The sequence below is a fragment of the Pararge aegeria genome, chromosome 12 (genome assembly GCF_905163445.1).
Source record: "Pararge aegeria chromosome 12, ilParAegt1.1, whole genome shotgun sequence".
NCBI lineage: Eukaryota > Metazoa > Arthropoda > Insecta > Lepidoptera > Nymphalidae > Pararge > Pararge aegeria.
This window is the reverse complement of record NC_053191.1, coordinates 17,060,068-17,078,091: the sequence shown is the minus strand read 5'-3', so window position 1 is coordinate 17,078,091 and position 18,024 is coordinate 17,060,068. Positions and strand designations below refer to the sequence as shown.

The window sequence follows — 18,024 nt, the reverse complement described above, 5'->3', positions numbered from 1 at the left end:
GCTCCGTCTGTGTCAAGTCGTCGATGATTTTCATTTCGTTCCTCCATACGAAATCACAGTAAGCAAACACACCACACCACACCAAATTTTACCCACGACAAAAACAATTAAATTTTTTATAACATTTTAAAACTACCTCTATTAGGGTATAGAAATCAATAGTATGCAGTACCTTATTTACGTAAGGTTTAAATTACAGATCTTAAAAGAATTACTAAAAGAGAATAAAATCGTACTAAACTAGATTTAGCTCTACTAGCACGTTACTTCAGCACAACTGTTCACGGCGGGAAACAACGCCAATGAAGAAAAATGGTGAACCGCGATTCAGAGGTACATAAATAGGTAAAAATTAGCTTAAAGACGGGATATCGCAAGTATACAATATAATCATGTAAAATAAAATGAAAAAACAAATATAGATATAGGAATACATCTACATATGAAATAAAAACAGTATTCGGTGTTTAGTTTAACAATATATTCTTTATTAATGAAAACTAAAAATGTGGATGCACAAAAGAAACTACTGGAGATTCTAATTAAAACATTTATTTCTGTATCAATATTTCCTGTAACTTATCACAATGAGTCTCGAGTAAATAAAAATTGGTAAGTATTTATAACATAAATTAAACTCTTTCATGGTACATTTGTACCTACACATCACTTTCGTTTTGGTGCGAGATCAATTTTACATTTACGCCCAGTGAGATGTTTTTTGATGTTAGATTACCTCTAGAATAATGTATGGCCGAAAGCCGGCTTTAGAGAAATATTAGCCGTTCGGGGTATAGTGTTTAGGTTGTATTTGGCTTGCAGTATCGTTATCTAGCTATAAAACGTAAACCGCAGAAACCGGCTGCACGAAAATTTCAACTTCTTCAAGTAGCTATTAATAGGCTCTGCCGGGTCTTATGAACCATCTAACTTCTTACAACAATGTCCATGTTGCGAAAGTAAGCTCTAGAAATAATTTAATCTCACTGTTCCAGGTTTCAAATACCATATTTGAGGGTCCTATAAATTAAATTGCTTCAAATTTAAATAAATAGACAATTGCTAATACATTATACTAAAATGTAAAACTTTTACAAAAACTTATTGAACATTAAATATGGCTATTATTATCACAAACGTGAGAAATATTTCTGTTTGTTTTGTAAAATGTAAAAAAGGTACAATATGGCATCGGTTAGCCATTAATTTTTGTTCTGAATTTGTTATTAGGTATCTTACACACCTACGTTTTTATTTATCTAATTAAAAATAAATAATAAAATTCAGTTATAAAACATTCTTAAGTGGAGTAAAATACTGGTAGAAATTCTTAATATAGCAACATTATTTTTAAAATCTACTAAACTACAAATCTAAATATTATTTATTAAGGCTGATACACTGTCAATATAAGGCATCGCTATGTCCGTATATGCGCGAATTAAGTCTACAAATACCTAGTCGATAAAAACCTAAAAAAGATTTTAACGAACGAATGAATGGTAACAATTAAATATATTTATTAATAAACAATGAACATTTAACTTTACTGTAGTAATAGTCGTTAAATCCCACCAATCCGCATTGGAGCAGCGTGGCGGTGGCAACTCTAAAGCTATCGCTTTTATGAGAGGCGAGACCTGTGCCTATTAAACTTATAACAAGTGACCATAAATAACATTTTTATTTTTCGTATCGGGGATAACTACCTTTGTGTTTTTAAAACGGCGTTACTTTGAATACAGGAAGATTTTTATATACAGACAAAAAACACCTTTTCATATCGTTACGATATTGTAATTATACTCCACGCTAACCGGATAACTTAGTTTAGAGATTTTTGCGTATTCACACATCCTCATCCAAATACGTTTAAAAACGGAATGACGAAGAAAATTGGACGTTATACTATTCGCTTTAAAATCGCAACTTCCGCCAGCTGAGTTAGGATGATTTTGAGTTTTTAAACAAGATCAATAAGTATTATTTTACACTAGCACAAACTCGAAAACATCCTTATAGTAAGAGCATCCGTCTCGCATGTAAAATTACAAAAACTTTTTCGGGTCGCCCGGAGTATAGCAAATTTATCTATATGTTAATTGCATATTATGGACGTCCGCAAAGAAACGTCTGCTGCCATACAACATTAAATTATGAATACAATTTAATAAACTAACCTGAATATAAGTAGGTTTACAATCACATGAAACAAAAGTAATTTTTCACTTAAATAACAAACATAGTAATGACAAATCCGTTTAACAATTTTCCTCCTTTCCACCTTCATTCGCGTTCGAAATTAGTAACGTTTAATCCAAGATTCAAATTAACGATAGATTGGCGCATTGGGTTGGATAGAGACCAGGAGATTATAGATCCAGTAAATTATAAAGCGATAAACACTGAAATGCTGTACAATCCTTACATACTTTGAAAACGCTTATTAAATTTGAGTGTCTCTTAAATTTTACTGTAGTATACAAACTTTAAAGAATGATCCTGCAATCTAGTAGTAAATTTAACGCAATATTGGCTGCATAGTAGTAAATCTCATAATTCTTAAAGTTGCAAACTATAAATTGAATAAGTGTAGAGTCCTCCATACGTTCATAGCTACGTCCATAGAATATAAAACATAAATAAAGTTCAGTAAATGTAACAAAGTAACAAATTACATTTCAAATAAGGAGTTATGCAGAAAATATACTAAATTTAACTATTATACGCACCATAAATGCACCATTAGTTTAAACAGCAGACAGAAATAAATTGAATATTCTTATAAGGTATAACGTTATTAAATTTGCATCGATTTGTTAATATAACGTTATCAAGAATTTAATATATATTATAAAAATCTCCGCCGAATAAAACGGAGATGCGAGAAATATCGGTACAAATTCTGTTGCAAATAAATCCGTAAACAGTTTTTTTAGAAGATTTTCTAATTAGAAATTTGTTAGCTAAATAATTGACGTGTATAATAAAGTGCTATACCAATACAGTATCGGCACCAATAATTGTCTTACAACCATGGTAAAGTATTATAAAGTTTATAACAATAAATGTTACATTTCATATATAAGTTCACCTGCTTAGCACCTGCATAGTAATGGGTTTTAAAATCTGTTATAAATTCTAAATTATAAATATAAAAATACCCTTGAAGTAAGTTTCTGTAAGGTCAATATTTTGGTTAAGAGCACCATGTCGAGCTATTTAAAGAAAAAGTAAGAATATCTCTATTAGTTATTTAAATAACTATATATAAATTCCTGTAAAATAATAACAATATAACATTTTCAAAACACTGTACAAATGTTGAGGTATAATAAGTCATAAGGCCATTAAGCAAGGTCTCTCAAATCTTAATATGAATTTCGGCACCTCATGATTTCCGTTGATAGATATTCTATATAGAATATAGATATATATAGATAGCTTTTTCGCGATGCTGATATAATAGATGTCGTTTTTTAATTAACAGTTTCTTTCAAATATTTTACCAAAATCAATATATACGAGTATGTAACCTATCGTTAGGCTGTCGACAGAAAGAGTTCCTAAGAGTTCAGTGACGATGTAACTTTGTTTATATGCGAACATAACTACAAACTATAGAAAACTTAAAAATAATGTTTTAATTTTGCACTTTTAATATACAATATATATTTTTTTTAATAATCATACTACGCTTTTACGTGTCCATTTCCCCCTTTCTCATTGCAAGTATATTGTACAAAGTGTAAAACGATAGGAACGCATTCTGTCAACGGCTGGACTTAGGGAAATTCTTAACGATTCTGTATTTTGTCTATAGAGGATATACAATATATATTGTCATAGAGAAAATCCCATTTATCCGCTATAGGAACGCCATACATAGCGCCAAACTTTGAAGGTAATATAAACGTCCTAAGAAAGAGTGCAATACTACCACTTTTATTAAAAGACTATTGCGAAGCTATATACTATTATAGACTTATTTGTGCATGCGTTGCATCCGCTATTCCATTATAGGCACGCTTTTTATATTATGAGCGAGATAGCGTAAGTCTCTTGTCATTGTATTTTAAATCTTAACCCATTACAACAAGGACTTTTTTTTCATCAAATAATCCGTTTACATGGTCTAGAGATTATTAATATATGCGCCTTCGAATATTGTAGTTGTAACTTATATGGGTAGTACTGCACTACTTACAGCTAATAACAGTAACTGTAAGTACTGCCAAATAGCGGAGACAATCTTAGTAACAAGACACTAGAAATGTTGTGCCGACCCTGTCGCCGCGAACGTGACACGGTGCACTCGAGTCGTTGTTTTGTACAAGAAAAACATTTGTAACTGTAAATCAACTAATGTGCCCCGAACTTTTGTGGTACTTGTGCTAAGGGGCAGTTTCTAGTGTCTTGTTATTGAGATTTCTATGGTCATAATATGTCACTAATATTATAAATGCGTTAAGTGAGTTGGTAAGTTTAAACTTCTTTCACGCAGCAATGGAATCACTTATTACTAACATAGAGAAATGTTAAAGAGAAATCTGATATTGGGTTAACAGTTGTGAACAAAAAATATAGGACAGAAAATGTATCGATTCGGTTAGTCGTCAAAAATTTAAATGCAAACGTTTGCACCATTAATTGCACTAAGTATCTTCAATTAAGTCATCAATTATCTAATTACATTAAGTACATAATGTATATTTTTTAAGTAAATAATTTTTTAAAGGCAAAATACATAAGGCATATATATATAGGCTAATTGACAATTATTTTACTATATCACCAAAGTGCCTTGAATTTAGTTTAAGAGTTTTTCTTCTCCAGCCATTTCTTATAGCTCTGAAAAAAATAAATTAAATGAGTATATTAGCAAATTAAAAAAAAGCAAGACAACGAAGATAATATGGCAAGAGATCCTAGGATTCAAGTAGATGTAATTTGGTAATTTATCATTTCCTCAGGTCTATTGGATAGAAACTGGCGTTACTTTGCGGAAATCCATAATATATGATGAAAAATAAGCTTAATTTTCTATACTCCGCGAACAGTAGGAGAATCTGTGTAGTGTAATTTATAATTACTTCAATCCGTATACTCCACACGAAAAAGATCAACATTTAAAATCATTTTTCTAAATTGCGGGATATGAGAGTGAAGCTGGCTGCTTCCAATCTACCTTGTCATTAGGAAATTCATGTAATGAGTGTTTTTACACATTATATTTATAACATAATTTGTAAAGAACGAAAATATATAGTCTTGCTGTTAAAGCATTGCAGAACTGTTTTGGACGCTTGGAGCTGGAACGATTTTTATAGAAAAAGTGGTATGGTTTTGGAAATTTGTATAGAAGTCTTGTGGACTTCGGGAAAACATTTACATGATGAAAAATCAGAAGATTGCGGCCCAGGCAAACGCTACTAGTAATAATAATGTGGATAACTCTATGGCAGGGTTGTATGAGAATGAAAAAAATAGTGGCAGGCAATGATTCTATGCGTATATGAAGTGCACGCTTCCAAAGTAACGGTACCTCTTCCGCCATCTGGTAAAGCAAGGCTGCAGTGCCCGAACCAGTTTGCTCCACCAGCGTCTTGAAAATGCCGCCCTCCGGCTCGCTCACCTCCGATCTAAATGAAGTTAACACTTTATTAATACCTGGCCAATAAATCGAATTGATTAAACATTTGAGAGAACTACTGTTCAGGACAATTCCTTAAGTTTATATTCACGGTAATATAAACTTGAGAATTAAAGTGTCCTAAACATCAGTACTCTCAAAATTAAACTCATTAGTTTTGCGAAAATATTCTTATATAATACTATAAATACGAAAGGGTGTTTGTTTGTAAGGACTTTACGCCTTAACTAAGCTACCAATTGACTTGATTTTTGGCATAGAATTAGTTTTAAGGGCGGAGAGTAAGCTACGCTTTTTGACCTTGGAATAATTGATGTTTCCCCAAGATGTTCCCAAATGTTGTTTACGTCCTAACAAAGCAACCAAGAACTTATTCACAGCGGATAATACCGCGGGTAAATGAATAATTCTTCATCAACATTTCAAACTGATGCGGTTTAAATGTATAGGTACATGGGCTAGCAATGTATTACTAGGATGGAGATATTTTTATCCCCATATCCTGTAAAGAAAAGACGCGCGTTACGATACAATTTACTTCTTAAATCTTCTCGTCCTACTCCTATGATATAAGACGAGATAAATAAATAAATAAATAAATAAATAAATATACTACGACAATACACACATCGCCATCTAGCCCCAATGTAAGCGTAGCTCGGGTCATGGGTACTAAGAAGAATGATGAATATTTTTAATTAATAATATACATAAATACTTTTATTATACTTATAGACACCAAGACACTGAAAAACAGTCATGTTCATCACACGAACGTTTTCCAGTTGTGGGAATCGAACCCACGGCCTTGGACTCAGAAAGCAGGGTCGCTGCCCACTGCGTCAGTCGGCCGAGATAGTGGGTAGACGAAAGTATCCAAAAGAAGTATAACTTCAATAAGGTCTCATTTTGATGATCACATTGATGTAAACGTTATCTCTCAGAAAACTTCTCTTTTATCTCTTGTGGAGAGGGACTTACCTGTTCGAGTAAGTCCTTATCCTGTCGCGTGAGATGACCAGTGTCTCCGGCGGCTCGCCGTGGCGATCCAGTGTACTCTCGTACGCGAAGTTCTCGGGGATAGCTAAGGGCGCCTGTCCAACATTGTGATTGTTATCATCAGCAATAAAATATATAATAGCTTTGACATGAGTCAGAAAGCCGTCTAGCCTGTTAGGAGCATAACATATATCTTATTGTACAAGTCATATAATGAAAATTAAGCTTAATTTGCTATACTCCGCGAACAGCAGGAGAATCTGTATGTCTGGTGGTACTGCCGAAAGCCGGGCTTGCGTTACAATAAATATCTCTTTTAAATTTTTTTAAACTATCCCGAAATGAAATTAACAAATAATTAAAACTTTATAGCAATGAGGATATAAATACAATGTTTTAACTTTTGCTCAATAATGTATATACTCTTTGTCTACGTTACTATGGCAGGTATGGCAGGTCCTCGGCAATGTACCCTCTACGCACATTTCTCCCAAAACCAAATCATCAGGAGATTTTGACTTTACAATGAATAATTGTTAAGAATTAACTAGAACTAACTTAGATTGATGATTACTTATTCTCTAAGTTAGCCCTTGACTGAAATCTCACCTGATGGTGAGTTATGATGCAGTCTAAAATAACGGGCTAACATGTTAGGGGTATATCAGTTACATAAAACCCACCTACAAGATGCAATCTATACTTATAATAAAACTGTAACTAGAAGGTTTTTGTACATTTAATATATTTTGAAAATTTTGACTGAGTCCAAAACAGATTTTTATTTAATTTTTGTCTGTCTGTCCGGGCATCACGTGAAAACTACTGAACGGATTTAAATAAAATTTGGTATAGTGGTAACTGACATACCGGGTCAACATATAGGATACTTTTTATCCCGACAAACAATAAGTTTCCTCCGGGAAAGGGGATGAAATATTTTATCAATTTTACTTCATAGCTCCGTTAAATTTCGACCAATTTTTATAATTCTTTTTTTATTTGAAAGTGTATGCTATCAAGCATGTTCTGTCTAATTTTAATGAAGATCTGATAAATATCGTCGGAGATAAAGGACATAGCGAGGCATATGGGACAACGATCGAATGCATATCATCCTACTAAATACTAAAATTATAAATGCGAAAGAAATATAAATATTAAGATTGATTTTATACCTGCAAATTCAGTTTTAAAATATTCAAATGGAACGTATCGCTCAGAAGTTGCGACGGGTATACAATAACACGTACGGCCGCGAATAACATAGTTCGGAAATAAAACAGGTCCACCTTGTAGGTAGCGCTGCAATTGGTTTCTAAGTTTTTTTCTAGGTGCAGAAGAAGTTGCGCGGGTCAACTAGTATTATATAATTACCTCTTTTTTTTTGCAAAATAGCGTGTACGTTACACTGCCGACCGGTAGGTGGCGCTGCAATTTGGTTCTAGGGTTTTTTTAAAACCTGTAGTAAGCGATTTGGTGCAGACGAAGTCGCGTTGGTCAGCTAGTAAATAACTAAATAAATACCTGACTCTTTGTAAGTATGGGTCGCCTGGGCTGCGCTTCTGTCTTTGCTTGTGTGAGCAGCTGTTGGCTTGTTTGTGTGAGCAGCTCAAACGGATGACCCGTCTCGACGATGCGACCCCTGCACGTAAAATAGAATCTATAATATCGTTATCATCAAACCATTACCGGTAGTGGCCTTCACATAGCGTTTGACCAGGGTAGGCATAAAGGTGGCGTATTATAGAAAAAATTTAGGGTAGGCAGTGCTTTCGTGCATGTATGAAGTGCAGCTGGTACAGGGACAGTGGACTATGGCGACTGTTTCACTGATCACATGCATTTTGTTTTACAGTGTAATGTCACTTTACAGAAATAACACGATTTATAATTATTTTTTATGAAATTAATACTGAATTTTTAAAAAACTAAAATCGTTAGTTTTAATGATAGGAACTACAAGATCATGACCTTTCTGATATTTTTGAAGTTATACTTCTTATGGCGCGTTAAAGAAAAATGATTTGAGTAAATTTTTAAGATGCGCGCGCACACCGTCACGAAAAACAGACACCCTGAAATTAGCCATAAGGTTTGACAGTGTACACTTTCAATTGTCAAAGTCTGCGGGCACATTCCGGTGATTTAATTAATTCAATTGTACTGTAGTGAAACATAGATTGTCCGATGATGAGTTCAAATTTAATTATGTACAAATATTTTTTTTGTGATTTTAAATAAACTTTATTCAACTAGATAATGCGTTATATTATAACTATAATAAAACTTTCAATGTATTAAATACCTTATTTATTGTCGATTTCTCTGCAAATTTTTATCTTGTTACGCCAAAGAAGTATAACTTCTAACGCGTGTACATAAGTACACACACGTTTCTTTTTATTAAACCCTGCATAATGAATTAAGATATAGTACTTACTTGTCCATAACTATGACTCGGTCGTAGTCCATGACTGTGTTGAGGCGATGTGCGATGGTCAGCACGGTGGACTCCGCGAACTTGGTACGAATCGTTGTTTGGATGTGCTTGTCCGTTCTGGAACAAAATTCAAAATTCAAAATGTGCATAAGTTATAATATGTTAGCGTGTGTGCCCACCTGTCTGATACCTACGTTACAGTGGCGTGCATAGGGTTTTCGGTCAGGGTATGCATAAAAAAATAGGTACTGAACATGCTATTTTGATGTTACTGTATAATTTTATTTGTGAGTAGGTACCTAACCTAACATTGTTTGTGATACCCGTGTAGATCTTCTCATCATCTCCTATTTCCAGTAGGTATAGTAAGCTCTGAGACGACCGACTAGCGAGTTTTTAAAATTGTCTGCCATTGCGGCAATTACATTAAATAATGTTTTTTTAGTGTAAACAATAAACAAACATAGGTAGGTATTATTATAAATAAATAATGAAACAAAACATTGATCACTGCTATTCGCCTGTTTCTGTAAGTCAGTCAGAGCTCTTTTTACGTGCCGCTCCTTGTAGGTGCATTCCTTCCTTTACGAATAATCTTAGTTAAGACGTTAGTTAAGAATTAGCTCTAAACTTACCTACATTTTCCAAGCACACTGAACCATCAGATCACACGCCGAATATAAGAACTTTCTTACACTAAGAATATTCCTCACAATCATTTACAAACAGTACACTGTCACAAAGGTTAATGTTAACAATAATAATTGTAACTATTTACAAACAACCGTACAGCAAACGAAAAAAACAGTAATTACCTAATTCTAATTCGGTGAATATAAGTTGTTATGACAGAAGGTAAAAGGTAAACAATAATGGCGCTGAGCGATCGCCAGCGATAATGAGAATATCATAGTCAAAATATGTCCGTAATATTTTCTTAGTACACAAATGCTATTAAAAGTTGTCATTTGAAGAATATTACTTCATCAGTTACCAATGGCACCTGGTATACGTTAATAATTTATTTAACATAATTCGGCAACTTTTAATTTGGTTATTTTAATATACTTTTTGAACAAATTAGGTACTTATAAATTTCTAAAGATCTTGAATGTAATAAAATTCATTGATAAATTTTTTAACTACAAAAAATAATTATTGCCGTTTAAATCAATAACAAACAAAGCAAATTACTTGTGCTTATAAAAAAACAAAGCATACATTTGGATTTCAAATTTCCGTAAGCAGTGCTTTTAAGAGTTGCACACAAGCGAAACCCCTATACTGGAATCCTGGAAAACTCGCACACATAGAAAGAGCCAAATATTGTGTAAGCACGCACGCGATTATATCACTACACACCAGAACTTCCTTGTGTGCTGGTGCACACAAGTAACGACAGATGCATTCAATCGCCGTGCTTCTATGGAGACCGCGGCGGCGCGGCGCATTAATTCGAGCGACGAATAAACGATTTGCCCGGCAATGGATACTTAATCGTGAAAACCCCAGCTAATTTTATGAGATTTAAATTATATTTAAAGCGTTACTTTTTATTTAGGGATACTGTTTACAACTCAAAATTAAAATATAGTCGAAATATTATGCAGTTTGTCTATTTTAGTTCTAAACCATGACACGGGACTTGTCCATTGATTTACATAGAAGTGCGGCCGGTTTTAACTAGATGGCGCTTTTATAGTTTTCTATAAATTGTTTAATGTTTTTCAATTTTTAAATTTTAAGTCGTCCTTATGGTCTGAGAGGCCCTGAGGTCAGGGTATGCACTGCTTATTTGCATCTATGAGATGCACGCCACTGCTACGTTACGCCATAAACATGTTGTGACTTCACGATTTCTATTTTCGGATGGACACTTGCCGATAACCACCTGAGGGGTTGCTACGGCGTCAGCGGGGGAGTGGGGCGAGTGCGAGAGCTCGCCATGAGAAGAGCCCCAGGGCTCGACGACATCGGGGGGAGAGTGGGAGACGTCGACCCGAGGGTGCCTCCTGCGAGATCTCGTGACTGATCCGATGCAATAGAGTAGCAGAACAAACAGGCAGCCCACTTTGGCAACAAAAGTTATATCCGCTGGCAGGATATAATAAACATGTCCACCTTCACAGGGATATAGAATAGGAGAAGTTTACCCCCGTTTATTATTAGCGTGTAGCTTTGGGAAAGATACGTTTATATGCCCATGCTAGCCGAGCAGATTTACTTAAACGTAAATCAATGTGTTTAAAATTCAACTCGTTCGTTCTGTCTGTCTGTCGGCTGGTGTACAGAGATGCTACTCACTCAGTGTCAACGTTGGCAGTGGCCTCGTCCAGCACCAGCACTGCCCTGCGCGCCAACGCCGCCCGCGCTAAGCACAACAGCTGCCGTTGGCCGCTGGACAGGTTTCCACCGCCGTCGCCCACTTTAGACGACAGACCTCCTGGCAACGAGCTCACCAGCTCTTGAAGTTCCACCTACGGAACAGGAGTGAAAATTAAAAAAAAATCTAAATTCATTTATTTCGAGTAGGCCTAGTTTATAAGCACTTTTGAATCGTCAAGTCAGTCTGTCTTTAGTGACCCTAGCACCGGTTCGGAAGGCAGATTCCACTGAGAAGAGCCGGCAAGAAACTCAGCAGATTGTTAAACTATAAAATTATGTTGGAAAAGAGCAAACTTTAGAATCTTTCTGTTTTGTGAGAGATGAGAGCGGAGTGGCCTGCTTCCGACCAGCCTCGTCTTTAAGGAATTCATTAATAGTGTCGTAACGATTGGTTAAATTATATAAAAGAATGACGAATTTCCTATTATAACCCTACAACATTTAACAGATCGGCCTCAAAATCCGACCAGAAAAACGGGTGCTATAGCGAAAATATACATGCCTCTATGTATGTCATGCTGCGCAACCTTGTCGTCAATAGGTGTCAATACATCTTAAAGTTATACGTACAGCGAAAACCGCATGCAAATCGGTCCATCCTACGTACACGCTGGGATGACAGAATGGTAAAGCTTACAAAAGAAAACATTCAGAGTACTTATAATGTAAATTATAAATAAAAAAGATAATTTGCTTGTTTTTTATGCAATTGTAGGGCACTGAATTTGTAGAACTATAAAACTGCTATTTGTATTTTGATTTGCATGTGTGTGCGATTAGTACAGCGCTAGACCACTCAACAGGGTCTTATGTGTGTATAACCTCCAAAATTGTTGTATAACCAGTAAGTAAATATAATATGCACCTCTTAGTAATCTTAGTTACTCTTAGTAACTTGACACCTGATTATTGACACATAAAAAAGGCTAAGGTACTATATACCTTATTATTGACACAGTAAAAAGGCTTAGGTACTCTACATACCTTATTGAGACAGTAAAAATGCTAAGGTTCTAAATACCTTATTATTGACACACTAAAAAGGCTAAGGAACTACATACTTTATCATTGAGAAAGTAAAAAGGCTAAGGTACTACATAACTTATTAATGACACAGTAAAAAGGCTAAGGTACTCTACATACCTTATTACTGAGACAGTAAAAAGGCAAAAGTCAAAATAGTTGTCGTCGTCGTCGATAACTCCGCCGTTTTGTTGGCAGATCCGCATATCTTGACTAATATAAGAAACGGCGCGAATATCTAGCAATAAATTATCGTTAGAAAAATAGCTAAGTACCTCATTGAGGGCCGCAAATAACTGCGCGTCGGTGTACTTCTGCTCGGGGTCGAGGTTGTCCCGCAATGTGGCCGCGAACAATGCGGGACGCTGCGGCAAAGCGCAAAGTCGGGACCGCCAGCGACGCAGTCCCGCTTGATCCGCGTTCACTCCGTCCACTGTCACTTTGCCGGAGATCTTGTTTAACCTTGTGAATCAAGCAGCCAGTATCAGTATAACCCGCGCCATTAAAGAATGTATACTCTTTACTATTGCGATAGTTTGGATTGGTGAGATCACAGAATTAAGAAAAACCAGAACCCTCAGTATTACATGCAGTGCATTCAGTGGCGTGCATAGAGGGTATGCACAGGGTATGCAGATGATATAAAATGATGAAAATTCCCAGTTCGAGCTATAAATACTTAAGGGTAGGCTTTTCATAACTCTTATAATGCCCTATCGTTAAGTTTTTTATAACTCTTACTGGAGATTTTCTTCATTTTATATCATCTGCATACCCTGTGCATACCCTCTATGCACGTTATTGAGTGCAATGTGCCCCAAAACAGTGAAAACGTCTCGCGCACGTTTCACTCCACACCCGCGTTATATTGCTAGCTCTCAAGCTGATAATTTTACCCATTTGATGGTAAACGGTCTGAGCATTAGAGGTAAAGTTATTACTGTCATTCTGCTAACAGCCTAGTCTATTCGAGAAACACTAGTGGAGTGGTTTTTGATGCCTCAATAGGAGCCCGCTAAACGGTTTCTCTATGTTCTTAATTCTGTGGATGGGATGATGGAATGTCTAATACATGGGCTTTGTTAAAGACTCCTTTTATCCCGAAAATATATGGTCTAAATGTTTTTTTACCACAGAGAGATCGACATGATTGTTGTGTAGTGGCAGTTCCTTTTTAACGTCCAAATTTAAATTAAAAAAAAAAACAAATCACAAAACAAATAATCAACAAGTACACTTTTACGACATTAATAAGCATATATATATGGTTGGGACATAAAGGTGTTTGTTTGTAACTTTACCGAACAGCTGGTTAAGATATAAAAATTTGTTCTGGAATACGTAGATTACAAGAAATGTTAAATTAAGATAAGGTAATAAAAGAATAATAATAATTTAAAAAACGTTTAAAGTGGATTGATCTTTTGGCGACCTTGCTACCGTGAGATCTGGGGGTCCCGGGTTCGTTTCCAGGCAGGGGCCATTTTTTTTTTTTTTTTTATTGTTATTACGTATACAAAACAGGTAATAACTAAAAGTAGATCTAAATACAAAGTAATAACAATTTGGAAATTTATAATTTCAGAATTTTCTCTGGTCTTGTCTGGTGGAAGGTTTTGGCTAGTTACCACCCTACCGACAAAGACGGCGCTAACGATTTAGTGTTCCGATGCGATGTCGCGTGTAAACCGATAGGGCCATCCTCCTTAACAGGTTAGCCCGCTACCATCTTAGACCGCATCATCACTTACCACGAGGTGAGATTGCAGTCAAGGGCTAACTTGTAGTGAAATTAAAAAAAAACAACTTATGTTTAAGGTACGTTCGTGGAGTTTGGACAAAGATTCTTAATACTTAATTTTTCGTACCTGAACAGGGCAGCAATAAGGGAACTCTTTCCAGCACCAGTTCTCCCCACCACGGCGACCTTCTCCCCGGGGCGTATGGTGAAGTTCACCCCCCTTATCGCGTACGCAGGCTCATCAAGTTTGATCCCGGATTCAGATACTTGCTCCTTTTTGGGTTGCTTTTCGTATTCCAGGGACACATCTTCAAACACGATTTCACCTGTACAAGTTTATTTATTATTTGAGTCAACATCATCATCATAGCAACACACTACAGGGCACGGAGTTTTCTACCCCCAATGAGAAGGGGTTGAAGACGTAGTCCACCACGCTGGCCCAGTGCGGATTGGTGGACACCACACACATTTCAGAACATTATGGAAAACTTCCAGACATGCAGATTTCCTCACGATGTGTCCTTCACCGGCGAAGCAAGTGATGCTATAATTACTTAAAAATAAATTCATTTTTGTAATTACTTTTATAATTTCATGTAATCATATTAGTAATTTCAAATATATAAACAGATTTCATTGTAAGTAACGCAAGCTATAAATCTTTAGGTAATTTCGAATGGCATTTTTCCAGTTACCCGAATCCAGATGTTTAGCAAAGATATAGATTGTAGTCTGGAATAGCACATCGGCATAAATAAATATACTACAACAATACACACATCGCCATCTAGCCCCAAAGTAAGCGTAGCTTGTGTTATGGGTACTAAGATGATGAATATTTTAAAAATTAATAACCATTAATACTTGTAATATATAGATAAACACCCAGAGACTAAAAAAATTGAATGTTCACATTACACAAGCATTGGTTGTCTGGAAGAAATCGCTAGCAAGCGATAACGCCGCCAAATTTTCTTTTGTTGTAATTTTCTTTTTTTATGTACTTATTGTTATCTTCTTATGTACTTATGTAATAACACCATACAGATCCTCCTGCTTTTCGCGGTGTATAGCAAATTAAGCTTAATTTTCATAATATATCATCGATTTCCGCAAAGTAACGCCTGCTCATGGCCAATAAAATAAAGGTATATTAAATAATTAATTCATTCATTCGGTTGCCTGGAAGAGATCGCTATGTAGCGATAAGGTCGCTTATTCTATCCATCGTGTGAACTAGTTTTTTTGTTTTTATAATTTTTCCTGTATTTTTTTGTGGTGTACAATAAAAGTGTATTCATTCATTCACTCATTCATTTTCCAGTTGTGACCTCGGACCAACGGCTATGGCCTCAGAAAGCAGGTTGGCTGCCAACGGCGCAAATCGGCCGTCCAACATACAAATAAAAATTTCCAAGCGAACGAAGTCATGCGGAACCACTTATGTTTTGTTTATTTTAAAGGTTAATAAATATATATCAGTACCTTGATTAGGCCAGCTTTCAAAGTCTAAGTTCGGATGTGCTGATTTCAGAGCTTTCACGTCAGGCTCGACTGGTTTCTCCGCAGGTAGATTTGTGTATTCCAAAATTCTCTCCACCTGTGAATACAAAGATACATTGCCTAATCTGGTGACGGAAGGGCTGGCGAAAACGGTTCATAATAATAGAATCTCGGATACAAATCCCATAGCTGAAAATAGAATAGGTTTAAAAGAAAAACAGTTTCGTTATTCCTGCCCATTGTTCAAATTCTCCTGAGTACATTCTATTTATGTTCATCATAAATAGTCCATGCGTCAAATGATAATTCCACAATGTTTTAAGAGCATGAGAAGTGAAAAGATACATTTCTTTAGTAAACTTGTCAACAACTTAAACTACAGACTGTAGTCTTATAAGTGATAAAACTACAGACTAGTGGTATGGGTAATATATTTGACATAGCCCTAACAGGTTAGCCCGCTTCCATCTTAGACTGCATCATGACTAGCATTGGAATCCGAAAATAAACTTTCGTCACTCAATCTTAGGGGTATTGGCTAATCTATATATATATACTAGCTGTTGCCCGCGACTTCGTCTGCGTTTGATTTTGTTTTTAAAGTATTCAGTATCGCTAAGCTTTAAATGAGTATAGTAGTATATATATAACATGTGACTGCCAATTAATTATAGACAAATAATTTGAAATAAAATAAAATTGCGACTATAATTAAAGATCTAAGCTATCCTATCTCTTAAGTTGGACCAGACTGCTCACGGTGTACCAATTTAATTTTAAATCGGTTAAGTAGTTTCGGAGTCCATCGAGGACAAACATCGTGACAGGAGATTTATATATATTAAGATATATAAAAGGCAAAGGTGACTGACTGACTGATCTATCAACGCACAGCTCTAAACACTTGACGGATCGGGCTGAAATTTTGCACACAGATAGTTATTACAACGTAAGGATAAGGATAAAATTAGGTAGACCAATTAAATTCCAACCAACAATTAAGAGGGTTAAATGGGGTATGAAAGTTTGTATAAACTCCTCACACATTCACCAATTTATTTTTCAAGTTACATCAATGAAATTTTGATTTAAGGCTTTCGATTAAAAATTAAGAAATACCTGTTTCGCAAATTTTAGAAATTCCAACTTCAATAGCATCAAATAGGGGATGAAAACACATTATAAAAGTCATCATCACATCAATGAAAGTTCCTGATTTTTTAACTAATTTACTTTCATATTTTTCCATTCGGAGCAAGACTTATTTCTAACTAAACCTTTGTAGTTAAAATTTACCAAATCAAAAATTTAACTTAATGTGAGCGAAGCCGCGGGCAGTACCAACATTAGACAGCATATTCACTGACCATCAGGATGAGATTGCATGCAAGATTTGGAGAGAAATCAGAAAAAATAATCTATTAACTAAAACTCAATATAAGAACCGAAAATATCCAAGATATAATTTATAAGACAATACACCAAATGTTAACGTTAATGTACCTTAATGGTAATAAGATCCTAACCAATATTATAAATGTGAAAGTGTGTTTGTTTATTTGTTAGTCGTTCCTTTACGTCCTAATTAGGTATAATAAATACCAAACTTAAATTAAATGTCAATAATGATATAAATTTAATTTGGTTTATTATAAATGGTACAGACTGACAATCTAGAATTACTTTTTCGAGAATTATTCTGTCCAACGTTACCTAAGAGTCTTAACAAAGCTGGTAATGTTTACTCACCGAAGTCATCTGGTTCTCCACTTCGGCGGTTTGCCGCATGCCGTATTGACACATGCCCACCAATCCAATGACCTGTGTAATTGCGAGGCCGACATTTCCACCCATCGAGTCTGCAAGACACAATTTTATATGTAAAACCAGCTGTTTCCCGCGGTTTCACCAGAATTAGCTGTTTCGTAACGTAATTTATATAAGTAGGCGTAAACTCGTCCCGTACACCCCGTAATATAATTTTTTCACTATCTCCTAAACTATGAAACGAAATAACACGCTATAAAGAGCAAAAACAAAATCAAAATCGATCCTTCCGTAATTCAATCGAAAGTCAATCGAAAATCAGAAAATCGTTCTGAAGCTGCGATGCCACAGACACATACGCGGGCACGCACGCACGACGCACGCACGACGCACGCACGCACACACGTTTCAGAATATAGTCAGAGACTATAAGAAAGTATACTTATTTCCGTAACTGAACAACTGAATATTATTGTTTATATAATTTTAAAAAACTGTCTGTCTTAT

General features: G+C 35.3%; 1 protein-coding gene across 1 annotated transcript in view; it reads right to left on the bottom strand.

Annotated features, from left to right (window-relative positions):
* Positions 1–4,003: 4,003 nt before the first annotated feature.
* The window catches only part of LOC120627873 (probable multidrug resistance-associated protein lethal(2)03659), a 63,196-nt gene continuing 49,175 nt past the window's right edge, over positions 4,004–18,024 (bottom strand). Inside the window, exons 24-33 of the mRNA XM_039895989.1 lie at positions 17,500–17,609; positions 15,733–15,847; positions 14,372–14,570; positions 12,779–12,965; positions 11,400–11,572; positions 9,096–9,212; positions 8,180–8,297; positions 6,635–6,747; positions 5,546–5,642; positions 4,004–4,851 (exon numbers count right to left, since the gene is read on the bottom strand). Coding sequence (XP_039751923.1) covers positions 4,816–4,851; positions 5,546–5,642; positions 6,635–6,747; positions 8,180–8,297; positions 9,096–9,212; positions 11,400–11,572; positions 12,779–12,965; positions 14,372–14,570; positions 15,733–15,847; positions 17,500–17,609 — 1,265 coding nt within the window. The 3' untranslated portion in view covers positions 4,004–4,815. The remainder of the gene's footprint in view (positions 4,852–5,545; positions 5,643–6,634; positions 6,748–8,179; positions 8,298–9,095; positions 9,213–11,399; positions 11,573–12,778; positions 12,966–14,371; positions 14,571–15,732; positions 15,848–17,499; positions 17,610–18,024) is intronic.